This window comes from Staurois parvus, unplaced genomic scaffold, assembly GCF_062004578.1.
Source record: "Staurois parvus isolate SC_StPar_1 unplaced genomic scaffold, SC_StPar_1.0 ptg000149l, whole genome shotgun sequence".
Lineage (NCBI taxonomy): Eukaryota > Metazoa > Chordata > Amphibia > Anura > Ranidae > Staurois > Staurois parvus.
The window spans coordinates 3,238,370-3,266,296 of NW_028317945.1; the positions used below are offsets into that span (position 1 = coordinate 3,238,370).

Sequence of the window (27,927 nt, forward strand, 5' to 3'; positions counted from 1 at the left end):
ACTAGTGAGGAACCTTCACCTTTAGCCTCTCACCTGATGGTTAGACCTACTAAACTTCGGTCTAATCACGCCTTTAACCCTATTGTCCCTGGGTTATGGGGATATCCTTCAGGTATGAGTCCTCCAAAGTTCCAATGTAAAAGATATCCAATGTGAACGATTCACCGATTATATAAAGTGATTAGCTATCATAGTGTGTACCCATATGTAAAATTTATTAGAAACAATTAAAAGCAACACTCACAAATAGTCGGAATGGTATGACTGCCGCAGCTGGTGAAAGCTCCATGGGTAGAATCGGTATGCTTTCTCCCCTCTCATCCCCTTATAGTGTTCTGTCACTGTAGTCTGCATGGACCCATCAGCAGTAAGACGATATGCTGGTATATGTATGTCACTCACTCCAATATGCACCCTTACACGTTACGCCTGCGTGGCTTCGTCAGAGGGTGCGTGGGGTGGTGACAGATTGCCTTTTATGAATGAATGGTTGGCATAACAACCTCCCACATAGATGCCGTGTCAGTATTAAAAATCTAATCAGGCTAATCAGTGTATTGTAAACCACTAAAGTAAGATGGATACAAACCTATTTTCTCTCACCCCATTGTGGGTGGCGATATGTAACGTGTATTGCAATCGGTGTTTTTACATGTAGGTGCCCTGACGTGTGTGTTTAGGTTCATATGTGTGGAGGGGGGCCTCAAAACATTTTTTGGAGGAATGTTATGTGCTTTGGTGTAACTTTATTTTTTTGCAATGAAAAAAAATGTCTTTTTTTTTACTTAACTTTTTTTCCCCATCACACAGGGGACACAAAGTCTTCTATGTGTTTATTTTTAGGTGACAGGTTCTCTTTATTGAGACATGCATGACCCTTCATGTCTCCTCTGGCCTCCACTCAATGCATTGCAGTGCACACCACATTGTAATACATTGCTTCTCAGCTGTGCTAGCCGAGAAAGTGACAGAGGTGACCGAGAAGTGACGTCACACACGTCTCCTTCCGGGTCACAGAGAGAAGAGGAGGAAAGTGGAGTTTGCCCACTCTCCTCTGTCCCCTCCACCTGCCAGCACCTGCCATGGCGCTCCCCAGGCCTGCAGATGAGTAAGCGGGGTCCAGTTAAATAGCAGGAGTTAAATCGCTCACGGGAACCCGCGTTCCCATTAAGCAATGTGTGAACAGGGCCTAAGATGTAGTGTTAGTCATATACAGTGCCTTGAAAAAGTATTCATACCCCTTGAAATTTTCCACATTTTTTCATGTTGCAACCAAAAACATAAATTTATTTTATTGGGATTTTATGTGATAGACCAACACAAAGTGGAACATAATTGTGACGTGGAAGGAAAATGATAAATGGGTTTTTACAAATCTGTGAAAAGTGTGGCGTGCATTTGTATTCAGCCCGCCTGAGTACAATACTTTGTAGAACCACCTTTCCCTGCAATTACAGCTGCAAGTATTTTTGGGGATGTCTCTACCAGCTTTGCACATCTAGAGAGTGACATATTTTGTCCGTTCTTCTTTGCAAAATAGCTCAAGCTCTGTCAGATTGGATGGAGAGCGTCTGAACAGCAATTTTCACGTCTTGCCACAGATTCTCAATTGGATTTAGGTCTGGACTTTGACTGGGCCACTCTAACACATGAACATGCTTTGATCTAAACCATTCCATTATAGCTATGGCTGTATGTTTAGGCTTGTTGTCCTGCTGGAAGGTGAACCTCCGCCCCAGTCTCAAGTCTTTTGCAGACTCTTAACAGGTTTTCTTCTAAGATTGCCCTGTTTTTTGGCTCTATCCATCTTCCCATCAACTCTGACCAGCTTCCCTGTCCCTGCTGAAGAAACGTATCCCCACAACATGATGCTGCCACCACCATGTTTCATGGTGGGGATGGTGTGTTCAGTGTGATGTGCAGTGTTAGTTTTAAGCCACAGATAGCGTTTTGCTTTTAGGCCAGAAAGTTCAATTTTGGTCTCCTCTGACCAGAGCACCTTCTTCCACATGTTTTGCTGTGCCCCCCACATGGCCTCCTGCAAACAGGACTTCTTATGGCTTTCTTTCAACAATGGCTTTCTTCTTGCCCTCTTCCATAAAGGCCAGATTTGTGGAGTGCATGACTAATAGTTGTCCTGTGGACAGATTCTCCCACCTAAGCTGTGGATCTCTGCAGCTCCTCCAGAGTTACCATTGGCCTCTAAGCTGCTTCTCTGATTAATGCTCTCCTGGCCCGGCCTGTCCGTTAAGGTGGACGGCCATGTCTTGGTACGTTTTCAGTTGTGCCATACTCGTTCCATTTTTGAATGATGGATTGAACAGTGCTCCGTGAGATGTTCAACGTTTGGGATATTTTTTTGATAACCTAACCCTGCTTTAACAACTTGCTGCCTGGCCTATGATCAAATGACGTCCAGGCAAACACTTCGTCCCTCTGGGAGGGCGTCCTACAACATCCTTCTTGGATCGTGCTCTGCGCGTGCCCACAGGTCCGCGCTGTGGTGAGATCTGTCACCGGCTGTGTGCCTCGGACACGGCCGATGACAGATCTGTTTACCGGCCCTTTTGACAGTACTATGTGATCTGCTGTGGCCAATCACAGCAGGTCACATGACAGTTGTATACAATGGATGGCTTCCTTTCATGCCATCCATTGTATACAACTGTGTCTAGCTGTGAATGGTCGTAGGGATCACATGCACAGGCTGGGCCAGTCACAGCCCATCTGTGTCAAGTGATTAGCCATGGCCAATCACAGCTAATCACAACAAAGAAAACCCTGTAAGAATTGATTTCATTCAGTTAAATGCTTGCTCATAGCAAAAAAAAATCTTTGCTTATAAGCAATCAAATTGTGTAAAAAAAAAAAACAACAATACTGATCACTTCCCCAAAGTAGTACAGTGTTTCTATGGTAACATTATACTACTTTGGTCATAGTACAATATGAAAAACAAATCTTAAAAAAAGAGAAAAACTTTAATAAAAAATAAAAAAAATGAAAACAAATTATATTTTTTTTTTTCTCGTACTGTCACCAGTCAGTGTCCCTAATCACCACCACACCAGTTATATGCTGATGCTGTACTGCACTGGTGAGAGTATGTAAAAAAAAATACAAAAAAACAAAATTGTGAAAATAATTTGTTTAATTTCTTCATTTTCTGAAAAATTATGACAAAAAAATTATAGCTTAAAAAAACTCACCATGCCTCTTATGAAATACGGCGGACTGTCTACTTTGCAAAAAGGGTCATTTGGGGGATATCTGTACTGTTCTGACATTTTTGGGCCTCAAGAAATTAGATTGGCTGTCAGTACTTCAAAAAAAATAAAAACCTTGCTCCAAAGGAATAAACAATAAATCAAAATAAATGCTGCTGTTCAAAAATTGACTGAGCATCAAAATGTACTCCTAAAATGACACAGCGCAAATAATACAAATAATAAAAAATGTGTCCAACAAGCAACAGTCCCAAATTAAAGTCCAATGTCCCAAAAATTTGTGACAAAAAATATATAAAACTCTAACACAAACTTCATAAATTTTCCAGCCTGCTCACATTCTCAGTGAAAAATCATTTGTTCCACACTCACCAAATACTGTGAATTCTCAAGCTAGTATCGCTTTAAGAGACAAACAAGCCTGCAGGTGGAGTGTGGTATCATCAGATGTTGTTTCACTCTTAAACGATTTCTTACTGACTTTCCTTCCCAGATATTTCCACATAGGACAATATAAAATATAAAAGAAATAATGCCAATAGTATAGTACTGTATGATGATCAAATGAAAATTTCAAGAATAAAACCTTCCTTACACTTACATAAGGTGGCTTAAAAACCAATTTCCATGAATTCACATGCCTCCCAAACCACCAATGATGATCCCTCCTTGACTTCCTCCAAGCTCTCACTCATGGATGGATGGATAAGGGTAATTCGATGGATTTGTAACCAGCTTGTAACTCCCAAGCCACCACTAATGATTCCTCCTTAATTTCCCCCGAATTCACTCTCATGGATGGATGAAAAATGCAAAACAAAGGATACCAAAATAGGGTAGCACTGTATAAAAACTTTTAATAATCAAGTGATGCTCCAAATGCGCTCACATATTAAAACTGAATATACAGGTGAAACTCGAAAAATTAGAATATCGTGCAAAAGTTCATTTATTTCAGTAATGCAACTTAAAAGGTGAAACTAATATATGAGATAGACTCATTACATGCAAAGCAAGATAGTTCAAGCCGTGATTTGTCATAATTGTGATGATTATGGCTTACAGCTCATGAAAACCCCAAATCAACAATCTCAGAAAATTAGAATATTACATGCAATCAATAAAACAAGGATTGTACATAGAACAATATCAGACCTCTGAAAAGTATAAGCATGCATATGTAGTCAATACTTGGTTTGGGCCCCTTTTGCAGTAATTACTGCCTCAATTCGGCGTGGCATGGAAGCTATCAGCCTGTGGCACTGGTGAGGTGTTATGGAAGACCAGGATGCTTCAATAGCAGCATTCAGTTCTTCTGCATTGTTCGGTCTCATGTCTCTCATCTTTCTCTTGCCAATGCCACATAGATTCTTTATGGGGTTCAGGTCAGGCGAGTTTGCTGGCCAATCAAGCACAGTAATCCCACGGTCATTGAACCAGGTTTTGGTACTTTTGGCAGTGTGGGCAGGTGCCAAGTCCTGCTGGAAAATGAAGTCAGCATCCCCATAAAGCTCGTCTGCGGAAGGAAGCTTGAAGTGCTCCAAAATCTTCTGGTAGATGGCTGCGTTGACCCTGGACTTAATGAAGCACAGTGGACCAACACTAGCAGATGACATGGCTCTCCAAATTAACACAGACTGTGGAAACTTCACACTGGACTTTAAGCATCTTGCAGTGTGTGCCTCTCCATTCTTCCTCCACTTTCTGGGTCCTTGGTTTCCAAATGAGATGCAAAAGTTGCTCTCATCAGAAATGAGGACTTTGGACCACTGAGCAACAGACCAGGTCTGTTTTTCTTTAGCCCAGGTAAGAAGCTTCTGACGTTGTTTGTTGTTCAGGAGCGGCTTGATAAGAGGAATACGACATTTTGAAGCCCATGTCCAGGATCCGTCTGTGTGTGGTGGCTCTTGATGCACTGACTCCAGCCTCAGTCCACTCCTTGTGAAAGTCCCCAACACTTTTGAATGGCCTTTTCCTGACAATCCTCTCCAGGCTGCAGTCATCCCTGCTGCTTGTGCACCTTTTTCTTCCACACTTTTTCCTTCCACATAACTTTCTATTAATGTGCTTTGATACAGCACTTAAGGAATATCCAACTTCTTTTGCAATTACCTTTTGAGGCTTTCCCTCCTCATGGAGGGTGTCAATGATGGTTTTCTGCACAACTGTCAGGTCAGCAGTCTTTCTCATGATTGTGATTCCTACTGAACCAGACTGAGAGACCATTTAAAGGCTCAGGAACCCTTTGCAGGTGTTATGGCTTAATTAGCTGATTAGAGTGGGACACTTTGAGCCTAGAATACTGCACCTTTTCACAATATTCTAATTTTCTGAGATTGTGGATTTGGGGGTTTCAAGCCATAATCATCACAATTATGACAAATCAAGACTTGAACTATCTTGCTTTGCATGTAATGAGTCTATCTCATATATTATAAAAAAAAATGTGATGCCAAACAACCACAAATAATAGCGCAACCATACACCAATTGATAATTGAATAAATAAATACTTTAATATAAAAATTCATATATCCACCACCAATTATGTGCAAATAAATAAATCAATACTAAATCTTATATAAGAAGTCTGCATATAGTCCATTCAAAAAAGTCCATATATTAATGATCCTCAATCAATGAAGTAATGAGATCCTCCTTCACCAATGTGATATCCAGTGCTGAGAACACCCCATCAAAATGCACACTCACCATGTGCTAGTGATAAACTGTAAATATCCAGCAATCCACCACTAAGCTCCAGCTTTAAATAAATCCAGGAGAACTGCTCTCCAAGCTTTCAAGGTTGAGTTCAGTTTCAAATGCCACGGAAGAAGAGAGAGCACTTGGCACTTTCTCCATTGCAGGTGATGCTTTTGCTCCCACACTGCAATTCTGTGTTGCTAGCCTTGATCCATCCTTCAAGCACAAATGTGGAGTCTCCTAAAGAACTGCAGATGTTTCTCAATCCAAGGCTCAAACTTGAATAGTCCAGGAAACCTCATGCTTTTTCAATCAATTCGGGAAATGACAACACCCCTTCTGGGAGTGGCCCTCACCAGCAGAATCTCTCACACGGCGACCGCCGCCATTTACTGCTCCTCTATCCGCGGGGTCTCTGCAGCTGAACGGCACAGGCTAATGCGCGCTCAAGTCTGGCTGTCGGCGGCGGGCCTGGGCGGTAGAGTCATGCGCGCATGCGTACTGCTTTACAGGTGCCTGTGTACAGTGTATTATTATTAATAGCAGCACCTATTGTGTATATTTATAATTTAAGTACATTGGCGCGATGATGTTGGTATAAAAGTGTCTTGTGGGTATACTCACACTATTGGTGACTAAACTATTTAGTATCTCATATATTAGTTTCACCTTTTAAGTTGCATTACTGAAATAAATGAACTTTTGAACGATATTCTAATTTTTTGAGTTTCATCTGTAAAGCCTTATTTTAAATAAATCAGGACTCCTTTAAACTTGTTCCATTAGCCCTTCTGACAATTTCAGCTAGGCAGACACAGTTGATCAGCATTGGCAGTGAAGAACTGGCAAAAGTGTAGAATTCAGATAGTTTTGCCCACACTAAAGCTGGCCACGGAACATCGTATCAGCGTGCGCTCCACTCACCAGATATGACGTCACACGTTCAGGGTCGGAACTGAACATTACGTCAACATGTTACGCCTTCCCACAAGGCGTCGTCACGGACAAGAAACTCCGGTTCTCAATCACTTTAAATTTAATGGGTGGAATATATTAGGATAATCTCCACTCTCAACATCCTTCTATGTCAACAGACTACTAAGTAAACTACCCTGCTGCCAATCGATCTCCTTACATAGTGAATACCCTGCTGGAAGGTCATTTAAAATTAACAATTGAAATTACCATGGACCAAAACAATATATAAGATATCATCACTAAATAATAATCTAACCAAAAAAAACTTTTTATTATTAACCCAAAAAAATTCAATAACTATAAATAAATGAAAAAAATCTAATAAAAAAATGAAAAAATAAATAAATATATATATATATATATATATATATATATATTAAAAAAACAAATTAAATAAAAAAAATTAAACAAAAAAATTAAGCAAAATAATAAATAGATTTTTTATATATATATATATATATATATATATATATATATATATACACGAGATAAAAATGCAAAAATGAAATAAAAATAAAAAATTAAATAAAAATAAGAAAAAATTAAAAAATGAACAAATAAAAATAGAAAAATGAAAAAATAAAATAAAAAAATATATCAACAAGAAACTAATAATTAAAGATAAATTTAAAATATGAAATATAAATTCTAAAATACTTCAAAGAAAAAACCCTAATTTCCAACTGCACAAAAAGCAATTTAGATCTATGTCTACATTAAGCCCCCTAGGGCCAAAGAACCTACAGTTGCAAGAAAAAGTATGTGAACCCCTTGGGATTATGTGGAGTTTTGCATGAATTGGGCATAAAATGTGCTCTGAACGTCATCTAAGTCACAACAATAGAAGAACACAGTCTGCTGAACATAATACTACACAAACATTAGATGTTGCCATGGTTTAATTGCACATAACATGTAAACATTCACAGTGCAGGGAGGAAAAAGTATGTGAGGCCCTATGTTAATGACTTCTCCCAGAGCTAATTGGAGCCAGGAGTAAGCCAACCTTGACTCCAATCAGTGTGATGATATTGGATGTGTTGCTGACAGCTGTCCTGCCCTTAAAAAACACACCTGTTTTGGGTTTACTGGTTTCAAGAAGCACTGTCTGATGTGAACCATGCCTCGCAGAAATGAGCTCTCAGAAGACCTACGATCAAGAATTGTTGACTAGCATGAAGCTGGAAAGGGTTACAAAAGTATCTCCAAAAGCCTTGATGTTCATGTGTCCACAGTAAGACAGACTGTCTACAAATGGAGAATGTTTAGCACTGTTGCTACTCTCCCTAGGCGTGGTCGTCCTGTAAAAATGACTGCAAGAGCACAGCGCAGAATGCTGCATGAGGTAAAGAAGAATCCCAGAGTGTCAGCTAAAGACCTACAGAAATCTCTGGCACATGCTAACATTTTTGTTAAAACATCTACAATAAGGAAAACATTAAACAAGAATGGAGTACATGGGAGGACACCACGGATGAAGCCATTGCTGTCCAAAAAGAAGATTGCAGCACGCTTGAAGTTTGCAAAAAAAACACCTGGATGTTCCACAGCACTACTGGCAAAATATACTGTGGACAGATGACACCAAGATTGAGTTGTTTGGGAAGAACACACAACACTGTGTGGAGAAAAAAAGGCACAGCACACCAACATCAAAACCTCATCCCCACTGTGAAACATGGCGGAGGGAGCATCATGGTTTGGGGCTGCTTTGCTGCCTCAGGGCCTGGACGGATTGTTATCATTGATGGGAAAATGAATTCCAGAGTTTATCAAGACATTTTGCAGGAAAACGTACGACCATCTGTCCGCCAACTGAAGCTCCGCAGAGGATGGGTGATGCAACAGGACAATGACCCAAAGCATACAAGTAATTCAACAAAACAATGGCTGCAACAGCACAGAATACGCCTTCTGGAGTGGCCCAGTCAGAGTCCTGACCTCAACCCGATTGAAATGCTGTAGCATGACCTTAAGAGAGCGATTCACACCAGACATCCCAAGAATATTGCTACACTGAAACAGTTTTGTGAAGAGGAGTGGTCCAAAATGACTCCAGATCGTTGTGCAGGTCTGATCTGCAACTACAGGAAACGTTTGGTTGAGGTTATTGCTGCCAAAAGGAGGGTCAACCAGTTAATAAGTCCAAAGGTTCACATACTTTTTCCTCCCTGCACTGTGAATGTTTACATGTTATGTGCAATTAAACCATGGCAACATCTAATGTTTGTGTAGTATTATGTTCAGCAGACTGTGTTCTTCTATTGTTGTGACTTAGATGACGTTCAGAGCACATTTTATGCCCAATTCATGCAAAACTCCACGTAATCCCAAGGGGTTCACATACTTTTTCTTGCAACTGTAATTGAAGAATCCACTTTGTCTCATTCTGTGAGACCGACTTCCTCATGTCACCACCACGCCAAAGGGATTCAACCCTGTCGATCCCACAGAATTTGAGCAAAGATGGATCTCTATTATGAAACTTCCTGAAGTGATAGGATAAACTATGATGTTTGAAGCCCTTTTTGATATTCCTAATATGTTCACCTAATCTTACAGCAAGTTTCCTTATTGTTCTCCCCACATACTGTAAGTGACAAGGGCACTCTAAAAGGTATGTAACATGATTGCTATCACATGAAATCAATTTATGAATTTTGTAAATATCCCCTTTTACCTGGGATTGAAATTTCAACATTTTTTTACTATTAGCTCCCATAGTTCTACATGCAATGCATCTACCACATTTGTAAAATCCTATCTGATCTAAAAATGTAACCATCTTAGATGGTGGATCAGGAAAATTTTTTACCAATCTAGTTCTAAGATTAGGCAGTCTTCTATAAATGAATTTTGGTTTTCTGGGGAAGACCTTCCCCAGGGCCTCCTCATGCAACAAAACAGACCAATGATTCCTAATGATGTTTTCAACCAACCTATGTTGTTTAGAAAAGCCTGTTCTAAAGGCTAGATCAAAATTATCTCCTTTTTTATATTTTCTTTCTTCAATAAATCATCCCTATCCATACTAGCTATCTTGTCCCTGATGTTTCTCAATTCACCACCCCTATACCCTTTCTCCTCAAATCTTTTAATCAGGATATCTGCCTGTTCATTATAATCACTTTTTCGTTCAGTTCCGTTTGATCCACATGAACTGACCCTCTGGGATGGCTTTAAGCCATCCTTGATAGTGACTACTATCGGTGGGAATGTATCCATTCCGGTCTACCTCAAAATGGGTGCATGTATGTAATCTATCTCCTTTCTTGTCAGTACTTCAGGATTGATCAATTTTCAGATATAGTTTGCGAACTATATAACTTTCCTATAGACTAAATAAATACTAATTTGGGTTATTTTCACCAAAGAAATGTAGCAGAATACATCGTGGCTTAAATTTATGAAGAACAATTATTTAATTGCAAACTTTTATATCAAAGAAAAACGTGGATTTTTTTTTTTTAAATTTTCAATCTTTTTTTGTTAATTTAGCAAAAAAGTTAAACCCCAGTGGTGATTAAATACCATCAAAAGAAAGCTCTAGTTGTGTGAATAAAATGATAACCTGTTAGTTTGGGTACAGTGTTGCATGACCGCGCAATTATCATTCAAAGTGTGAGAGCGCTGAAACCTGAAAATTGGCCTGGGCAGGAAGGGGGTAAAAGTGCCGTGTATTGAAGTGGTTAAACTTATCCACAACTTTATCCCTGTCCTCTCTGGTGTATTCCGTGACCTTCATGATGCTGTTTGTTCACTAATGTTCTCTAACAAACCTCTCAGGGCTTCACAGAACAGCTGTATTTATACTGAGATTAAATTACACACAGGTGTAAGTGACTTCTGAAGGCAATTGGTTCCACTAGATTTTAGTTAGGGGTATTAGAGTAAAGGGGGCTGAATACAAATGCACAGCACGCTAATGCACGGATATTTATTTGTAAGACATTTTGAAAACTATCATTTTCCTTTCACTTCACAGTTATGTGCCACTTTGGTTTATCACATAAAATACCAATTAAAAAGATTTATGTTTTTGGTTGTAACATGAGAAAATGTGGAAAATTACAAGGGGTATGAATGCTTTTTTCATGTTTCAAGAGCACAGGACTGTAAAAGTATGTTGGGTAGTGGGGAGTTCAGCACAGCAGTTTTCAACATGGGAATTGGACACCAAAACAAAGTATAGCAAGTGCATTGGAATGTTACTAATCCCCTTCGTGCTCACAATCTGTATATCAATGTTCCCCCCTATGATGTCCAATGCAAAGAATACATTAGTATATGTTCTCCACATTGAGAACCAGCAGCTGACACTTTGTAGTTGCGATTCACAGTCCCGGCTCTGACAGCCGGATCCCCAGTTTGGTTTCAGAAGAATGAAAAGAAACCTCTGGTAAGGCTGCTCACATGAAGCAAGGCTCCTGTTTGGTATGTACCCAGACAGTGACTCAAAGCATTGGTAGATAGACTTTGTGCAGCCACAGTTCCACCACAGAACCACATGGATCAAAATTCAGCTGGTCTCTGCTGAACTGGCTGAATTTCAATCCATGTGTGGCTGGCTTTATTGTGTGTGTTTTTGTATTACAAGACAGTTTTTTCTATTTTTTTTATCCAGTTATCTGCTGAATATCAGTTCATGTGCAACTGTACCTGTACACTTTGTGCACATCCTATTTGTTTACTTTTATTTTTCTTTTGTCTTTAGCCTGTCACTCAAGTGGTCTGGCTTCCCGTCTGTCTCATTCAGAGCCTCCATCTGGCAGCCCATCACCAGCTCTAAGCACAGAGAGCCTTCCCACAGAACCTTCCATGAAGGATCACGAATCAGAAAATGTTCCTAAATGCTCCTCAGAACCAACCATTCATTCCCCCACCACATCTGGACCATCAGATGTAGGGAACACAAGCTACGTCAACCATTCCACAACCAATAGTCACGATGCTAGTTATCTATCCGCCAATACCAGCCTCTCCTCATCCAGTGACTTGGCCAATACAAGTGAAGTACAGGGAAGTCTTTCCCCAGAGAAGAAAGACTCCTCTTCTGACAGTCTACAGATCAATCCCAGCCAATCAGCTCCATGTCCACCTGATCCAGCTGTAACAACCCCTTCTCCCGAAGCTAAGCAACCAGTAAAGGTAAGTGTAATAGTTTGAAGGACAGTGGTAATACATACTGGTTAAAAAATATTATTGCAGGTAAAGCACAAATGTTTTCTTCACTACCTGTATAAACATTTACACCGAGTTTGGTGCTAAAACACATTTTACCAAGCTGAGTTCCTTTTCAAAAGCCTACTCATGTTTCAGCTGGGCTAAAATGAAAGGCAAATGATAATATCAGAAGGCTAATTAAACCTGACAATTAGGACCTCTTACAGTGTATATTAACCAATGCTTGGTTTCTTTGTCCTTTGACTTTATATTCTCCTTTGCAGATATGTAATTTCACCTCTGCATTCTGTTTCACCAATTAACATGGCCTACAAGTAGGACTTGTTAAGTAAATCTTTTTTTCCCCTAAAACCATTTCAGTTATCAAAAAAAATAATTGTATTGGTGATTACCCAATCAATTTTATATATATTTTAGAACAGAAAGAGAGTGGAAATCCACGAGCCTCAGACAAAACAGGAATCCAACAAATGACTTAGCCTATCATTAATCTATCCAATGTAAAAAAATATTAAGCTGGAGTTACTTTATACTAATTACCCAAAAATATTTTTACTGTTTTGTGTTATTACATATGCATGCGGGGTAGCTTAATTATCACTGCATATTCAGGTTGATCCACCTTCTTAGTCAAAATGTGCATTGGTTCTTTCTAAGTGTCCTTCCCTTTAATGTTTTCAGCTGGCTCAGAGTGCTTACAAACTATACAGTTTCCTGTTCAGTAGTCCCTTTTATCTCAGGAATCTTTTGGCATGGACAAAAATATGTACAAAACCACTGTCTTTGTGAGTCTCTAGTTTTTACTAGTGTCCTTAGGTGATGGACCTGTTTTTCTCTAGAGATGTGTTTTCCTTTTTAAGCCATTCAATTTTTTTTCTCTTAAACTACTATCAAGATCTGACTGCTTTCTGACCTGGGCAGATCACTTACCATCGGTGTGTACCTTGGGGGACTGTACCTGGACTCCACTATGTGATGTAAGGCTGTAGTGATTGCTTTGGTCACTGAATGCCGTTTTGGTCTCCTCCTAGATGACACATCCCCACCCGCCTTTCCCCCCAAAAATGCACAGATACACAAATGCATTTCTGCTGCCATCTTCTACAGAGACCCAGCCACAGGAACACAGTCATGGGTTATAGCAGCTCCTTTTTCTGAACACAAAACCCCATCCATTCCACAATTGTGAGTACTCAACTGGGGATCCCCTCACTTAGCAGTGGCAGATCCCAGGCACAGGGAATCTGGGGAAAAAGGGGTCAAATAGCATGCGTTCAGCAGATGGCCTACACAGAATTCAAACCAGTGCTCTGGTTAATACCTGATCCCTTTTTTCTGGGTTGTCCTTTTAGGACACTGCTCCCCTTAACTGATTCTATCTTCATCTCAGACATGTGCTCTGTCTGCTTAAAGCAGATTTCTCTGCAACTCTTAGGCAACATACTCAAACGGGCATGGGAACTTTGAGACTGGCAAGTATAGTCAGATGAAGGAAAACATCAAACAAACTCAATAGATCTGGCAAGGCAGCTCCCACAGAGCAAGCCTTCCGTCGAAGGGCACCCAACAGTAACTCAGATCATAAAAACACAGACAGAAGTGCCAGACCAAAATCAGATAAGAGTCCAAGATCATTTTAATTTTTTAAAAAAGTCATATATAAACAGCCACTGGTGCTGAGCAACTGTTGTCAGGTTGTTCCTCCTTGAGGAGTGTTCAATACTCATTCTAATAATAGATCTTTAAGTCCATCCAAGTTTCATGCTGTGTTTAGCCCTGATGAAGGGGGAGTGGTGTTGCCCCCAAAATGCATTGGATGTTTTTACATAACCTTTTTTATTAACTATTAAAATGATCTTGAATTCTTTTATCTGATTTTGGTCTGGTGCTTCTTTCTGCATTTTTATTTTCTGAAACTATGTCTGAGTTCTTTGGAGAACTCTCAGCACTTCTAGAACTTTTGGTTTCCAGAGGCCAGAATCACTACTTATCCTCCATTCCCCCTGACCCCCTTCAGGAATCAGAAGCTGAACCTCCTTTCCTGGAGAATATTATGGTGAAACGTATTGAGGACCTTCACTTTGTAGCAGACACTTCAGAGGATTTTTCCTCCCTGCATTTTGTAAGGTACCAGCTGCAGCTTCACACCAAATGTTCTTTTCTGTGGACACATTAATTGACACATTGTGCACTAGTTTTTGCCTGACTCTCCACAGCCTAAACAAGCCCCTGTGAACACCAAGAGACTCACAAAGTCCAAAAAAATGTTCTATTACATGCACAGATTGATTGTTTACACTAGGAGGACTGATTAAACCTTGAATGGGTATACACTTTTAAAGATTCAGTTGATAGGTGTTTGAAGCCTTTTTAAAGGCCTTATTTGCTCTTACAGGTACAGCCCTTCATCCAGCTACTGCTACTATATCTATTTGCCAGACAATTGCTAACTGGTCAACACAAATGAATATAGACCAAGAACCTGATGTTCTCAGACTTTTTTTGTGTTGAAGTCTGTTGAAGTCTGCCAAGTCTCTAGAAGGTCTCTTTTCTCTGTGCATATGCTCAAGATTTTTGGTTAAAGGCTTGGTCCACTGATCCTGCTTGTAAAAAGCAGCTTCTGTACATGCCTTTTGGTGGTGAATCCCATGCTGAATTTATCTAGAAAGTCACTGGGGGAAAGGTGCTCCTGCTCAACAAGAAAAAGCTTACGTCTCCTCTTACTGCTACTACTTCTGCTCAGTGAAATATATTTTCACTCTCCTCAGACGTCAACTTCAAAACCAAGGCTTAGCACCTTCTTATGTTGCAAGACCTGGACTCCCATGTTCACCATGCCTTCCTAGAAGCCCTCCTCACAATGAATGGGCAACATCCCGGTCGTTTGGGTTCAATCTGTCATTTCAAAGGAGTACAAAATAGTGTTTCTATATCTGCTCCCACCTCGCTTTTTACCTTCCAGTCTGCCAGCTTAATGACTGTCTTGTGCCAACTTCAGGCAGTGGTGGTTGTACCAGCTCCTTCAGAAGAATGTTTTTATTCTATTCACACCTCTTAACAGTCCCAAAATCCTATGGGGGCAACCACCCCAAACTGGGCTTAAAATCTCTGAATAGATTTTTTTTTTGTGTACCGAAATTCTGTATGGAATCAATTAAATCTGTCGTATTTTTCAGACAAGGGGAAATTCTGGCAGTAGATATACAAGATGCCTACATACACATTTCCAACTTCCCTTCACTATATTGCCTGGATGTGGTTGGTTAGGGTTGTCAGAGTTTACCTGGCAGTCACAGCCTCTATTTGTAAGCCTAAGTCTTTTTTTAGTCCTTCTTCTTGGCCCTCATTTCCAAGTGGATCAGACAGCCTATCTCCAGGGCCTACACCCTAAGCACAAAGTGCATCCTTCCCTATCAGGGCCCATTCCATCATGGCTGTTGGTATCTATTGGGCTTTGCAGCATCAAACATCTGCTTCCCAGATTTTCAAGGCTATCACCTTGTCCTGTGTTAACAAGTTTTCCAAGAAGTACCAGACGAAAGGCCTTGGCTGATACAAGCTTTGTCTGCAAAGTACTTGCTTTAAGATGGCATCGAAGTATTTTAAATGTTTGTTCAAGTTATATAATGCTTGCTTTTTGTGGGTCCATTGACAGTTCTGTTCTGCTATGCTATGCTTTTGCTCACCCCTCTTTTTTTTGCTTGGGTATGTCCCATGGTCTCTGAATAGAATTTCCATGTCCTTTTCTATACAATCAAGATAATAGAAATTTTGACTTACCTGTAAGTTTCTTATCTTATAGTACTGTATAGGATATAGACCCTTCCCCTGTATCTTGTTCACTTTCTATTGTTTGCTAAAAATAACTGGAATCTCACTGTGTGGACGGGGTTATATGGGTGCATTCTTTTTCCTGGTATCCAATAATCAGAAGGTAGCCTGCATATAACCCATGATCTATTAATACAAGTTCTCAAAGTACTCCATGTACTTCAAGATATAGCATTTGCAGGTAAGTCAAACATCCTATTATTTCTACTAAAAATATGTCTAAAAAAAAGACAAAATAACTAATTGTACGGCAGCACATACTGTCCAGTGTCTTTTTGAACAGGTCTAAAAAGACAATGATCTACCATTTTACTTAAACACTGTCAAATTCTTCCTTTTTTTGTTTCTTTTAAGCTGGATCAATGAAAAATAAAATTGGTATGAAAATATGCAGTGTTTGTTCTTTGTACTGTATTGTACTAGTTTACATACACTATATTGCCAAAAGTTGGGATGCATGCTTTTACATGCACATGAACTGTAATGGCATCCAGGTCTTAGTCCGTAGGGTTCAATATTGCGTTGGCCCACCCTTTGCAGCTATAACAGCTTCAAATCTTCTGGGAAGGCTGACCACAAGGATTAGGAATGTATCTATGGGAATATCTGACTATTCTTCCAGAAGCGCATTTGTGAGGTCAGGCCCTGATGTCGGACAAGATGGCCTGGCTCACTGTCTCCGCTCTAATTCATCCCAAAGGTGTTCTGTTGGGTTGAGTTCAGAACTCTTTGCAGGCCAGTCAAGTTCCTCCACCCTAAACTTGCTCACCCATGTCTTTCTGGACCTTGCTTTGTGCACTGGTGCACAGTCATGTTGCAACAGGAAGGGGCCACCCCCAAACTGTTCCCACAAAGTTGGGAGCATGAAATTGTCCAAAATGTCTTGGTATGCTGACGCCTTAAGAGTTCCCTTCACTGGAACTAAGGGGCAAAGCCCAAGCCCTGAAAAACAACCCCACACCATAATCCCCCCTCCACCAAACTTTACACTTGGCACAATGCAGTCAGGCAAATACCGTTCTCCTGGCAACCGCCAAACCCAGACATGTCCATCAGATTGCCAGACAGAGAAGCATTATTTATCATTCCAGAGAATGTCTCCACTTCTCTAGGGTCCAGTGGTTGCATGCTTTACACCACTGCATCCGTCGCTTTGCATTGCACTTGGTAATGTAAGGCTTGGATGCAGCTGCTCGGCCATGGAAACCCATTCCATGAAGCTCTCTACACACTGTTGTTCTAATCTTAAGGCCACACAAAGTTTGGAGGTCTTTAGCTATTGACTGTGCAGACAGTTGGCGACTTCTGCACACTGTACACTTCAGCATGCGCTGACCCTGCTATCATTTTACATGGCCTACCACTTGGTGGCTCAGTTGCTGTTGTTCCCAGTTGCTTCCACTTTGTTATAATACCACTAACAGTTGACCGTGGAATATTTAGTAGTAAAGACGTTTCATGGGTGGACTTATTGCACAGGTGGCAACCTATCACAGTACCATGCTTGAATTCACTGAACTCCTGAGGGTGACCCATTCTTTCACAAATGTTTGTAGAAGCAGTCTGCATGCCTAGGTGCTTGATTTTATACACCTCTGGCAATGGAGGTGATTGGAACACCTAAATCCAATGATTTGGAGGGGTGTCCCAATACTTTTGGCAATATAGTTTGTGTAATCCATCAGACCTCCCCTTTTTTTATACCTACTTTTGAAAAGGTTTCTAATTTTATGTATAAAGCTACTAAATCTGGGGGAAAATACATAAAAAGTACAATGGTTAGAGCTGTGAGCAGTACCAGATGTGTATTGGCTTTTAACAGTGTGATAAGTCTGTGGGTGTAGTATGCTTTGCAAGGTAAACACATCTGTTTGAGCATTAACAAATGTTATGCAGAAAAAGCCTGTACTCGTTTATTAAAACAAAAACAAGTTTTCAGTTACACCTGTCAATTGTGGTTTACTCTTTTCTCAGCCTACATGCAAAGAAAACCCCTTCAATAGAAAGCCTTCCCCAATCACTTCTCCTACAAATAAAACAAGTAAGAAAGGACCAAAAACTGCACATCGACCTGCACCAGGGCATGGATTTCCTCTTATCAAACGGAAGGTGAGAGAAAAAAACTGCGATATTGTTTATCTTACGTTAACTCTTGCTAAGAAGGAACATATGGCAGAGTGTCTGGGCCTGTGCAGTATGGTCAGAACTCCTATTTACCTGGCAGATCTGCATCTAGATAGGAAAGAACTCTTAAAGAAATGGAGTAATTTAACCCCCAAAACATTAACGTCCTCACTTTCTGGTCACCAGGGCTCAGGGCTTTATCTTGTTTTGATTTTTGTGCTATATTCCAAATTGTGTGCATCATGTTACTGAGAACCTCAGAGTGTTCTGTGATTTTGCACTTTGTGTTATAGTCACAGAATGGTCCCCTATGTGGGCAGGTTGCACTAACAATATGGTATAAAGAACAGCGCTAACTAAATTAATAATGCACAGAGATAAAGGTAACAACTCCTTATAAATTGTGGTATAAAGTGCAGTGCTAAATAGTTAACGTAATATTGTGAAACTGTCAAGTGAAGCATATAAAGTGAAACTCAAAAATCCATATATAAGTAGTATTCGTGGGACTACAAGGCACAGTAATCATGGTGGGACTACAAGACACAGCAATCATGGTAAAGGATAAATTGTGAAGGGATCCAGTAAGAGAATCCACCACCTGTGCCAGATGTACACGCACCAGAAAACTACTGGTAAAATAGCATGTATATCAATTCAGGGGATGAGAAACAGCCATCACATGAGGAGATGAGAAACAGCCAGAAGCCTCTAGAATGGACTGCTCCGCCACAGGCAAACTGAAGATGGGATCTCTCCTAGAACAATAGCTCACCACAGGAGCCTAGAAATAGTGTAGTACTTTATTGCAAATATCAGTAGAACAATCGACTTGGAGTAAAATACATAAGGTAAAAAAGGAGTACGAAAATGGCCGGCGCTCTGACCTTTGGCAACAGTGGCGTAACATCAGCAGGTTCTTTTTTTTTTTTTTACACAAAGTTGTCATTTTAATGATATATTGCTCATGCATGCCATGGGTATATATGGAATAATACCCCCCAAAAAAAACGCATTCTCCTACTTCTTCCGAGTATGGGGATACCACATGTGAGAGATTTTTTGGCAGCCTAGCTACATACAAGCCCCCAAAATCCAATGACCACTTTTAGGTTTTCAAAGGGCGTATTTCCTCATATCACTTCCCCACTACCTATCACAGTTTCGGAGGCTCTAAAATGCCATGATAGTACAAACACCCCCCCCCCAATGACCACTTTTTGGAAAATAGACACCCCAAGGAATTTGATAAGAGGCATGGTGAGTATTTTACAGATATCATTTTTGTCACAAGGTTTTGAAAAAGAGAAGGAAAAAACATTTTTTTGTTTTCTTTCTTTGTTTTCCAAAATCACATGGCAACAAATGAGATCTGAAAAATACTCACCATGCCTCTTAGCAAATACCTTGAAGTGTCTACTTTCCAGAAAGGGGTCATTTGGAGGGGGTGCTTCTACTATCCTGGCATTTCAGGGCCATCATTAGAAGCTTATGCCACACATCACCCACTCTTGAAGACCAAGCCTTTTCTGACACTTTTCGTTCACATGAAAAACTTTTTTTGCTAGAATATTACTTTCAACCCCCAAACATTATATATATTTTTTAAAGCAGAGGCTGTAGAGAATAAAACTGTTGGTGTTGAAATTTTTCACCGCACACAGTATTTGCGCAGCGATTTTTCAAACGAAAATATTTTGGGAAAAATACACTTTTTAGAATTTTAATGCAAAAAACACAATATATTGCCCAATTGTTTGATAAAATATAAAAGATGATGTTACGCTGAGTAAATAGATACCAAACATGACATGCTTTAAAATTGCGCATGCCCGTGCAATGGCTACAAAGTACATACATTTTTATTAGCGATAAGCATTGCTTTAAAAGCCTTTACAGGTCATCAATTTGTATTTACTCAGGAGATGTAGTGCTAGAATTACTTCCCTCGATCTGACCTTCACGTTGATACCTCACATGCATGGTGCAACTGCTGTTTACATTCCTGCACGGGGTCAACGCTTGCACATGCAGGTGTGCGTGTGCAGAGGAGCAAGGGTGCCTTTTTTTTTGTTATTTTGATTTTTTTAATTATTTTTACACTGTCCCTTTCATCTTTTTCTTTTTTATCACTTTTAATGCTACCACAGGGAATGCAAATATCCCCTATAACTTCAGTGGGCATTGTAATAGATTCTTTTTTGAGAAATCTGGGGTCTCTCAGACTCCTAGATATCTCCTCTGCCCTTACATTATCTAATCTCACCAAGATCGGTGTGATCAGAGGCTTTCACAATTTACAAATGACGCTGTTTATATCCTGCAAAACTGAAGTGATGAAATGCTCATAGCTTCCGATTTCTTAGACTATAGGGATAATTGGAGCCATTCTGGTCTCTGACCAGCTCTATGGTCAGCCAGCGGAACTGCTGGCTGCATTCTCAGATTCCCCTGTGGGACAGGAGAGCCCAAGAAAACTGTGGAAAGCTGCAGCAGGGTGGGGGGATGGGGTTTGGGAGAATGTCCCTACCCACTGCTCGTAAAAACAATTCAGCAGCTAATTGGCCACTAGGATTGCTTTTACATGAAAGCCGACTGCCAGCTATAAAAAAAAAGGATACCAAGATGATGCCTGTAGCTGCAGTGACATACGAGTACATTGCTGGTCCATGTTGGGCAGATATGTAACAGCAGGGAACGTGGGCATATCATGAATTGGCTCTGTGGACCGATATGACTGCAATTCATTATTTTCTGTAATGCCCATGTTGAGGGTTGAGCCTAAAAAGAGTTTTAAATTCAGAAACCGTGATAGGTTTCCATGTGCTTTGTCTGGCAAGAGCTGAATTTGGGTGGGTGGCGTGTGTATAAATTGCCTTGGCCCACAATCAATTGATACAAATCTTCCGTGATTCTACTGGATTGACTTTTGGCATATTCCAGTTTCCACCTTGCTACTGAGTGAGCTGGTGCCATTGCTTATGCAACTTGCACTCCTTCTGGCCTCTGGACCAGGTTTGACAACCTCTACACTCATAGATCCCCCTCCCCCAATCCCCTTCTATGCCTTTACCATCCAGCCTCTATATTTTTGTAGTGGCTTGGGATGCAAGGAACTGATCATTAGATTTGAATTTTCAGTACAGATCCAAATGTATGTTCCGTGACTCATTTCTTTTTCACTTTCAGTAACTTACCTATTTCCATGACCAGGTTCAGGCTGATGACTACATCCCAGAACATGAGATCCAAATGGAAATGGAGGAGATTGAGCTGCGTCTAGATGAGCTAGAAAGACGTGGGGTGGAACTTGAACAAAAGCTACGAAGGATGGAGGATGGTAAGAAGCGAGATGAGTGCTGAAATCTTCTATTAAAAGAGACCAATGTTTAATTCTGTTTTGTTTACACAGAGGCAGAAGAGGACAGTTTGTTGGTAGACTGGTTCAAGCTGATTCAAGAAAAACATGCCCTGGTGAGAAGGGAGTCTGAACTTGTATACACGTGAGTTCATCTCAGTACACATTGTGTATAATACTACTGTGGATGTTAAATTGGTTTTTATATTGTATATTTGATTCCCGTAGGACCAAACAGCAAGACCTAGAGCAGCGTCAGGCCGATGTAGAATATGAGCTTCGATGTCTTCTCAACAAACCAGGTATGTATGAAATATTGTGTATATGTATAAAGCTTAATTTTTTAATTTGTGGATTGTACAACTTAAAAGTGACACTAAACACTATTCTCCAAACATTGTTCATGCATATCCACTACTTAATGGCCCTCTAATCTATTTTTTCATGAAATTGCTTATTACTGTGTCTTTCTGTCTCCTTGTAACCTCTTCTGTGAGTTCCTGAACCTCTCCTTTTTGTTTCCCTCACTTACCTTTGTTGAAACAATAGTGCACATTGGTTGCGTTCTGGTGCTCTGCTCTTTGCACACTACACATCCCAGAAGTCCTTAGTCCCTGGTTTATCTTGTGAGAAAATAAGAGAAGGTGGCTAAGTTCTTGCATACAGTAGGACCATGGAGCGTGAATGTAGCTACCCTCTAAGAGGAAGTCATATCAAAGGAGCAAAAAAAAAAAAGAATCTGGAGATTTGAAGGAGGCTGAGGGCAATAGAAGGTATTTTTTGGAGTTAGGACCAAGTTTAGTGTCCCTTTTTAATAAAGTTTTAACAAAAACTATTGCTGCAATTTTAGGGTTTCCGGATACTTTATGTATCGAAAAATAGTTACCAGTGATCTACTATTGCTGCTATAGCTGTCAGAATCATGTGTTGACTTTGCTAATGTTAGTGGGGAAACACTTAAGGCTACGTTTGTACAGACAACTAGTGCCAGTGTGAATGACAGGGGCAGGAATATGCTGATTGCTGAAGCTGTTTCTGTCACCTCTGGGCGACTAGCTGTGGCTGTTGAGCCCTGAATAAATCAATGACAGGTCAGCAGCTGCTGCTGCTGCAATTATATGTAGCTGTCTGCCTGGCCAGAAAATACCAGTGGTGATTACTGCTGGATACACACCCAAAGGATAGCTGCAGCTGCCACCGACTTGTCATTGAAGTGTACAGGGCTTAGTGGCCGCAGCTAGTCGCTCACAGGTGGCAGAAACCGCTGCTAGGATCAGCAGATTCCTGCCCTGAAATTTGCACCGGTGCTAGTCACCCATGCAAATGTAGCAGTAATTGAAATGCGTGGATCACTGGACAAGCTGCAGATCTTTGCAATGGGATTATATAGGTAAGTAGGTTTTACTGAAAAGTTTGATTTTTTCAGACATGAGTGTAAATCTGGGAGAACATACCGTATTTTTCGCTCCATAAGACGCACCTGACTATAAGATGCGCCTAGGTTTTAGAGGAGAAAAACAAGAAAAAAAAATATTCTGAACCAATGGACTGCAGACATAGGACAGGGGATGACCAGAGACTGCGGACATAGGACGGGAGATGACCAGAGACTGCGGACACAGTACAGGGGATGACCAGAGACTGCGGACACAGTACAGGAGATGGCCAGAGACTGCTGACACAGTACAGGGGATGACCAGAGACTGCGGACACAGTACAGGAGATGACCAGAGACTGCGGAAACAGTGCAGGAGATGACCAGAGACTGCGGACACAGTACAGGAGATGACCAGAGACTGCGGACACAGTACAGGAGATGACCAGAGACTGCGGACACAGTACAGGAGATGACCAGAGACTGCGGACACAGTACAGGAGATGACCAGAGACTGCGGACACAGTACAGGAGATGACCAGAGACTGCGGACACAGTACAGGAGATGACCAGAGACTGCGGACACAGTACAGGAGATGACCAGAGACTGCGGACACAGTACAGGAGATGACCAGAGACTGCGGACACAGTACAGGAGATGACCAGAGACTGCGGACACAGTACAGGAGATGACCAGAGACTGCGGACACAGTACAGGAGATGACCAGAGACTGCGGACACAGTACAGGAGATGACCAGCGACTGCGGACACAGTACAGGAGATGACCAGAGACTGCGGACACAGTACAGGAGATGACCAGAGACTGCGGACACAGTACAGGAGATGACCAGAGACTGCGGACACAGTACAGGAGATGACCAGAGACTGCGGACACAGTACAGGAGATGACCAGAGACTGCGGACACAGTACAGGAGATGACCAGAGACTGCGGACATAGTACAGGAGATGACCAGAGACTGCGGACATAGTACAGTAGATGACCAGAGACTGCGGACATAGTACAGGAGATGACCAGAGGACTGCGGACAGTACAGGAGATGACCAGAGACTGCGGACAGTACAGGAGATGACCAGAGACTGCGGACACAGTACAGGGAATGACCAGAGACTGCGGACACAGTACAGGGAATGACCAGAGACTGCGGACACAGTACAGGGAATGACCAGAGACTGCGGACACAGTACAGGGAATGACCAGAGACTGCGGACACAGTACAGGGAATGACCAGAGACTGCGGACACAGTACAGGGAATGACCAGAGACTGCGGACACAGTACAGGGAATGACCAGAGACTGCGGACACAGTACAGGGAATGACCAGAGACTGCGGACACAGTACAGGGAATGACCAGAGACTGCGGACACAGTACAGGGAATGACCAGAGACTGCGGACACAGTACAGGGAATGACCAGAGACTGCGGACACAGTACAGTAGATGACCAGAGACTGTGGACATAGTACAGTAGATGACCAGAGACTGCGGATACAGTACAGGGAATGACCAGAGACTACGGACACAGTACAGGGAATGACCAGAGACTGCGGACACAGTACAGGGAATGACCAGAGACTGCGGACACAGTACAGGAGATGACCAGAGACTGCGGACATAGTACAGGAGATGACCAGAGACTGCGGACATAGTACAGGAGATGACCAGAGACTGCGGACATAGTACAGTAGATGACCAGAGACTGCGGACACAGTACAGTAGATGACCAGAGACTGCGGACACAGTACAGGAGATGACCAGGGACTGCGGACACAGTACAGGAGATGACCAGGGACTGCGGACACAGTACAGGAGATGATCAGGGACTGCGGACACAGTACAGGAGATGATCAGGGACTGCGGACACAGTACAGGAGATGATCAGGGACTGCGGACACAGTACAGGAGATGATCAGGGACTGCGGACACAGTACAGGAGATGATCAGGGACTGCGGACACAGTACAGGAGATGATCAGGGACTGCGGACAGTACAGGAGATGACCAGAGGACTGCGGACAGTACAGGAGATGACCAGAGGACTGCAGACAGTACAGGAGATGACCAGAGGACTGCGGACAGTACAGGAGATGACCAGAGACTGCGGACACAGTACAGGGGATGACCAGAGACTGCGGACACAGTACAGGGAATGACCAGAGACTGCGGACACAGTACAGGGAATGACCAGAGACTGCGGACACAGTACAGGGAATGACCAGAGACTGCGGACACAGTACAGGGAATGACCAGAGACTGCGGACACAGTACAGGGAATGACCAGAGACTGCGGAAACAGTACAGGGAATGACCAGAGACTGCGGACACAGTACAGGGAATGACCAGAGACTGCGGACACAGTACAGGGAATGACCAGAGACTGCGGACACAGTACAGGGAATGACCAGAGACTGCGGACACAGTACAGGGAATGACCAGAGACTGCGGACACAGTACAGGGAATGACCAGAGACTGCGGACATAGTACAGTAGATGACCAGAGACTGCGGACATAGTACAGTAGATGACCAGAGACTGCGGACACAGTACAGGGAATGACCAGAGACTGCGGACACAGTACAGGGAATGACCAGAGACTACGGACACAGTACAGGGAATGACCAGAGACTGCGGACACAGTACAGGGAATGACCAGAGACTGTGGACATAGTACAGGAGACGACCAGAGACTGTGGACATAGTACAGATGACCAGAGACTGCAGACAGTAAAGGAGATTACCAGAGACTGCGGACCTTTGGGCAGGGAGGGGGAGCGGGTACCTGAACAACTTCCGCGGAGTTGTCCTTCCTTCTTCTTCCCGCAGAGGCTTCTGTGACAGCCGGGTGCCCACTGTGCATGCGTGAGAAGCTCTGCGCTTTGTGAATGGCCCGGAGCCTTCTGGGACCTGTCATGTGTCCCAGAAGACACCGGACCATTCACAAAGCGCAGCGCTTCTCGCGCATGCACAGTGGGCACCCGGCTGTCACAGAAGCCGCTGCGGGAAGACTGTAGCGCTGGAGCGAGGAACAGGTAATCCTGCAGGAGAGAAGAGCTGAGCGGCCGGCCCGATATTCTGACATGGTGGCAGCAGAAATACCGGACCGACCGCTTTACATTCGCTCCATAAGACGCACTGACATTTCCCCCCTTTTTTTGGGGGAAAAAAGTGCGTCTTATGGAGCGAAAAATACAGTAATTAAGATACCAATGTGAGTTTCTTTTTCACAAATACATCTATAATTCCTTACAGAGAAAGACTGGCTGGATGAGGATAAGGAAAGAGAGCGGGTATTAATGCAAGAGCTGGTGACACTCATTGAGCAGAGAAATGCTATTGTAAAGTGCCTGGATGAAGACAAGCAAAGGTACACCCTTCTGTGTTTGAAACCGTTAAAGGAAACCTGTAGATAGCAAGCAATGGCAGCTTCCAGGTTTCTCTGTCTCAAGCTTCAGCACATTTAAACACCAATCTGGAAGTATAAAGATTATCGTGTTCAGAGTGAAGTCAGGTTTTGTTATTTGTATACTTTGGGGACTAAATAAAATACAGAAGCCATTGAATTAGCAAGGCAGCCAATGATCTAGTGTATCCATAAGGGGAGGACAGCAAAGTCAGCCTTTCTACTGTATACAGATTTTATTTGACCAAGCATTCCCCTTTAAAGTCTCACTGAAGCCCTGTCCAAAAGTTTTGAGAATGACACAAATATTAATTTTTCTTTCTTTCATTGACGGACACAGCGTCTTTCATTCTCGACCATAGGGTATATTGCCACCCACAGGAGTAGGACACTAGGCAGAAAAAAGAAACTCTGCACCGCCCATGGGCAGTCCTGGCTGATATAATCCCCCTCTCTGCATAGGCAATCCAGTTTTTTCTGCCTAGTGTCCTTGCTCCCTGCTGGGACCTGTTTCCATAGGATTTTGGGTTTTTTTGGGGTTTTGTTTTTTTCCCCTCTGTTTTTCCTAGGTTTTTTCCTGTGGGGATCTTCAATCAACAGTTGGGCTGGGTGACGGGCTGAATAATATAGATCTAGTGGTCATCCCAGCCTGGCCAACGAGCGCATGCAGACCCTAGCCAAGCGCTGGGTGGGTCGCGACATGCCCCACCCAGGTCCGGGGCAGCTGGTGGGTTAAATGCCTCGCAGGGGTGCATATGACCAGGATCTAAACGTCTGCGTCACAGCGCTACCTTGGCCGACAGCCCCCCCACTTCGGTGGAGAGGTGGTTCTGTCTTTGGAGCATACCTGCGGCCTCCCTTGTTTGGTAAGTGTCACGATATGGGTCTCAGCTAGTTCCAGGTATTAATTCCTTGTTCCTAATCCCTGTGTGCCAAAGGCCCCTAGCTGTAATTAATTCGCCCCTCCACAAAAGGTCCCAAATTCAATTAGTGTATACATCCCTAATTAGTGCCTTACTTTTGTATTCATGTATCTCCCCCCACTAATTATCCTGCCCAACCAGTCCTTTCTGTGTACAGCTACAAATTAAATTACTGTAGTTCCATTCTCTTCATTGTCACCTGCTAATGACCCCCCTCTGCCTCTCTTCCTGCTCAGGGGGTTTAAGAGGCCAGTGCTGGTCTTTCTTATTGTGCCATTCTGCTGGGCAACCACTGAGAGGTCCAGCTGGACTCTAGTGGCCCCCCGGCTCTGCCTGAGCTCCATTGGAGGAAGGGGGATCCCAGAAGCTACATCAGCCCTGCCTGGAACGCTGTCAGCTCTGCCTGAGACTATCGCATCAGCTTTGCGCGAGTGTATGCTCCCCTTGTGCTATCTGACTGCTTATGAACTGCCTCTTGGATTACACATTGCTGTAGAACCTTTAACTTTGCCCACCGGGGCTGGATTACAAGTATTTTGGACTCTCTCTCCCTGCACTACTCTCCACTGAGTGACTGTTGTCTGTTTTAATAAAGCTTTAAGTGTTTGCTGTCTGCATTATGTGTTTTGTCCCGCTTACCCTCCGTTACAGTAAGTAACATTTTTCCCGCCCTCCCTTCTGGGTGAGGTGCAAGATGCAGGTGCTCCCTGGGATGATTGGTCCTGCTGGGTCCCCTCCTCCCTGCCATGCCCCTTTTATTGCCAAATTTGCTCCTGGGCCCCCCTCCACTGCTCTATCTTGGTCT

General features: G+C 42.4%; 1 protein-coding gene across 1 annotated transcript in view; it reads left to right on the forward strand.

The window, feature by feature from the left end:
- MICALL1 (MICAL like 1) overlaps positions 1-27,927 on the forward strand; it is a 127,327-nt gene that overhangs the window by 86,694 nt on the left and 12,706 nt on the right. The window contains exons 9-14 of the mRNA XM_089674246.1: positions 11,622-12,055; positions 17,897-18,031; positions 21,260-21,386; positions 21,459-21,549; positions 21,633-21,706; positions 26,049-26,163. Coding sequence (XP_089530372.1) covers positions 11,622-12,055; positions 17,897-18,031; positions 21,260-21,386; positions 21,459-21,549; positions 21,633-21,706; positions 26,049-26,163 — 976 coding nt within the window. The remainder of the gene's footprint in view (positions 1-11,621; positions 12,056-17,896; positions 18,032-21,259; positions 21,387-21,458; positions 21,550-21,632; positions 21,707-26,048; positions 26,164-27,927) is intronic.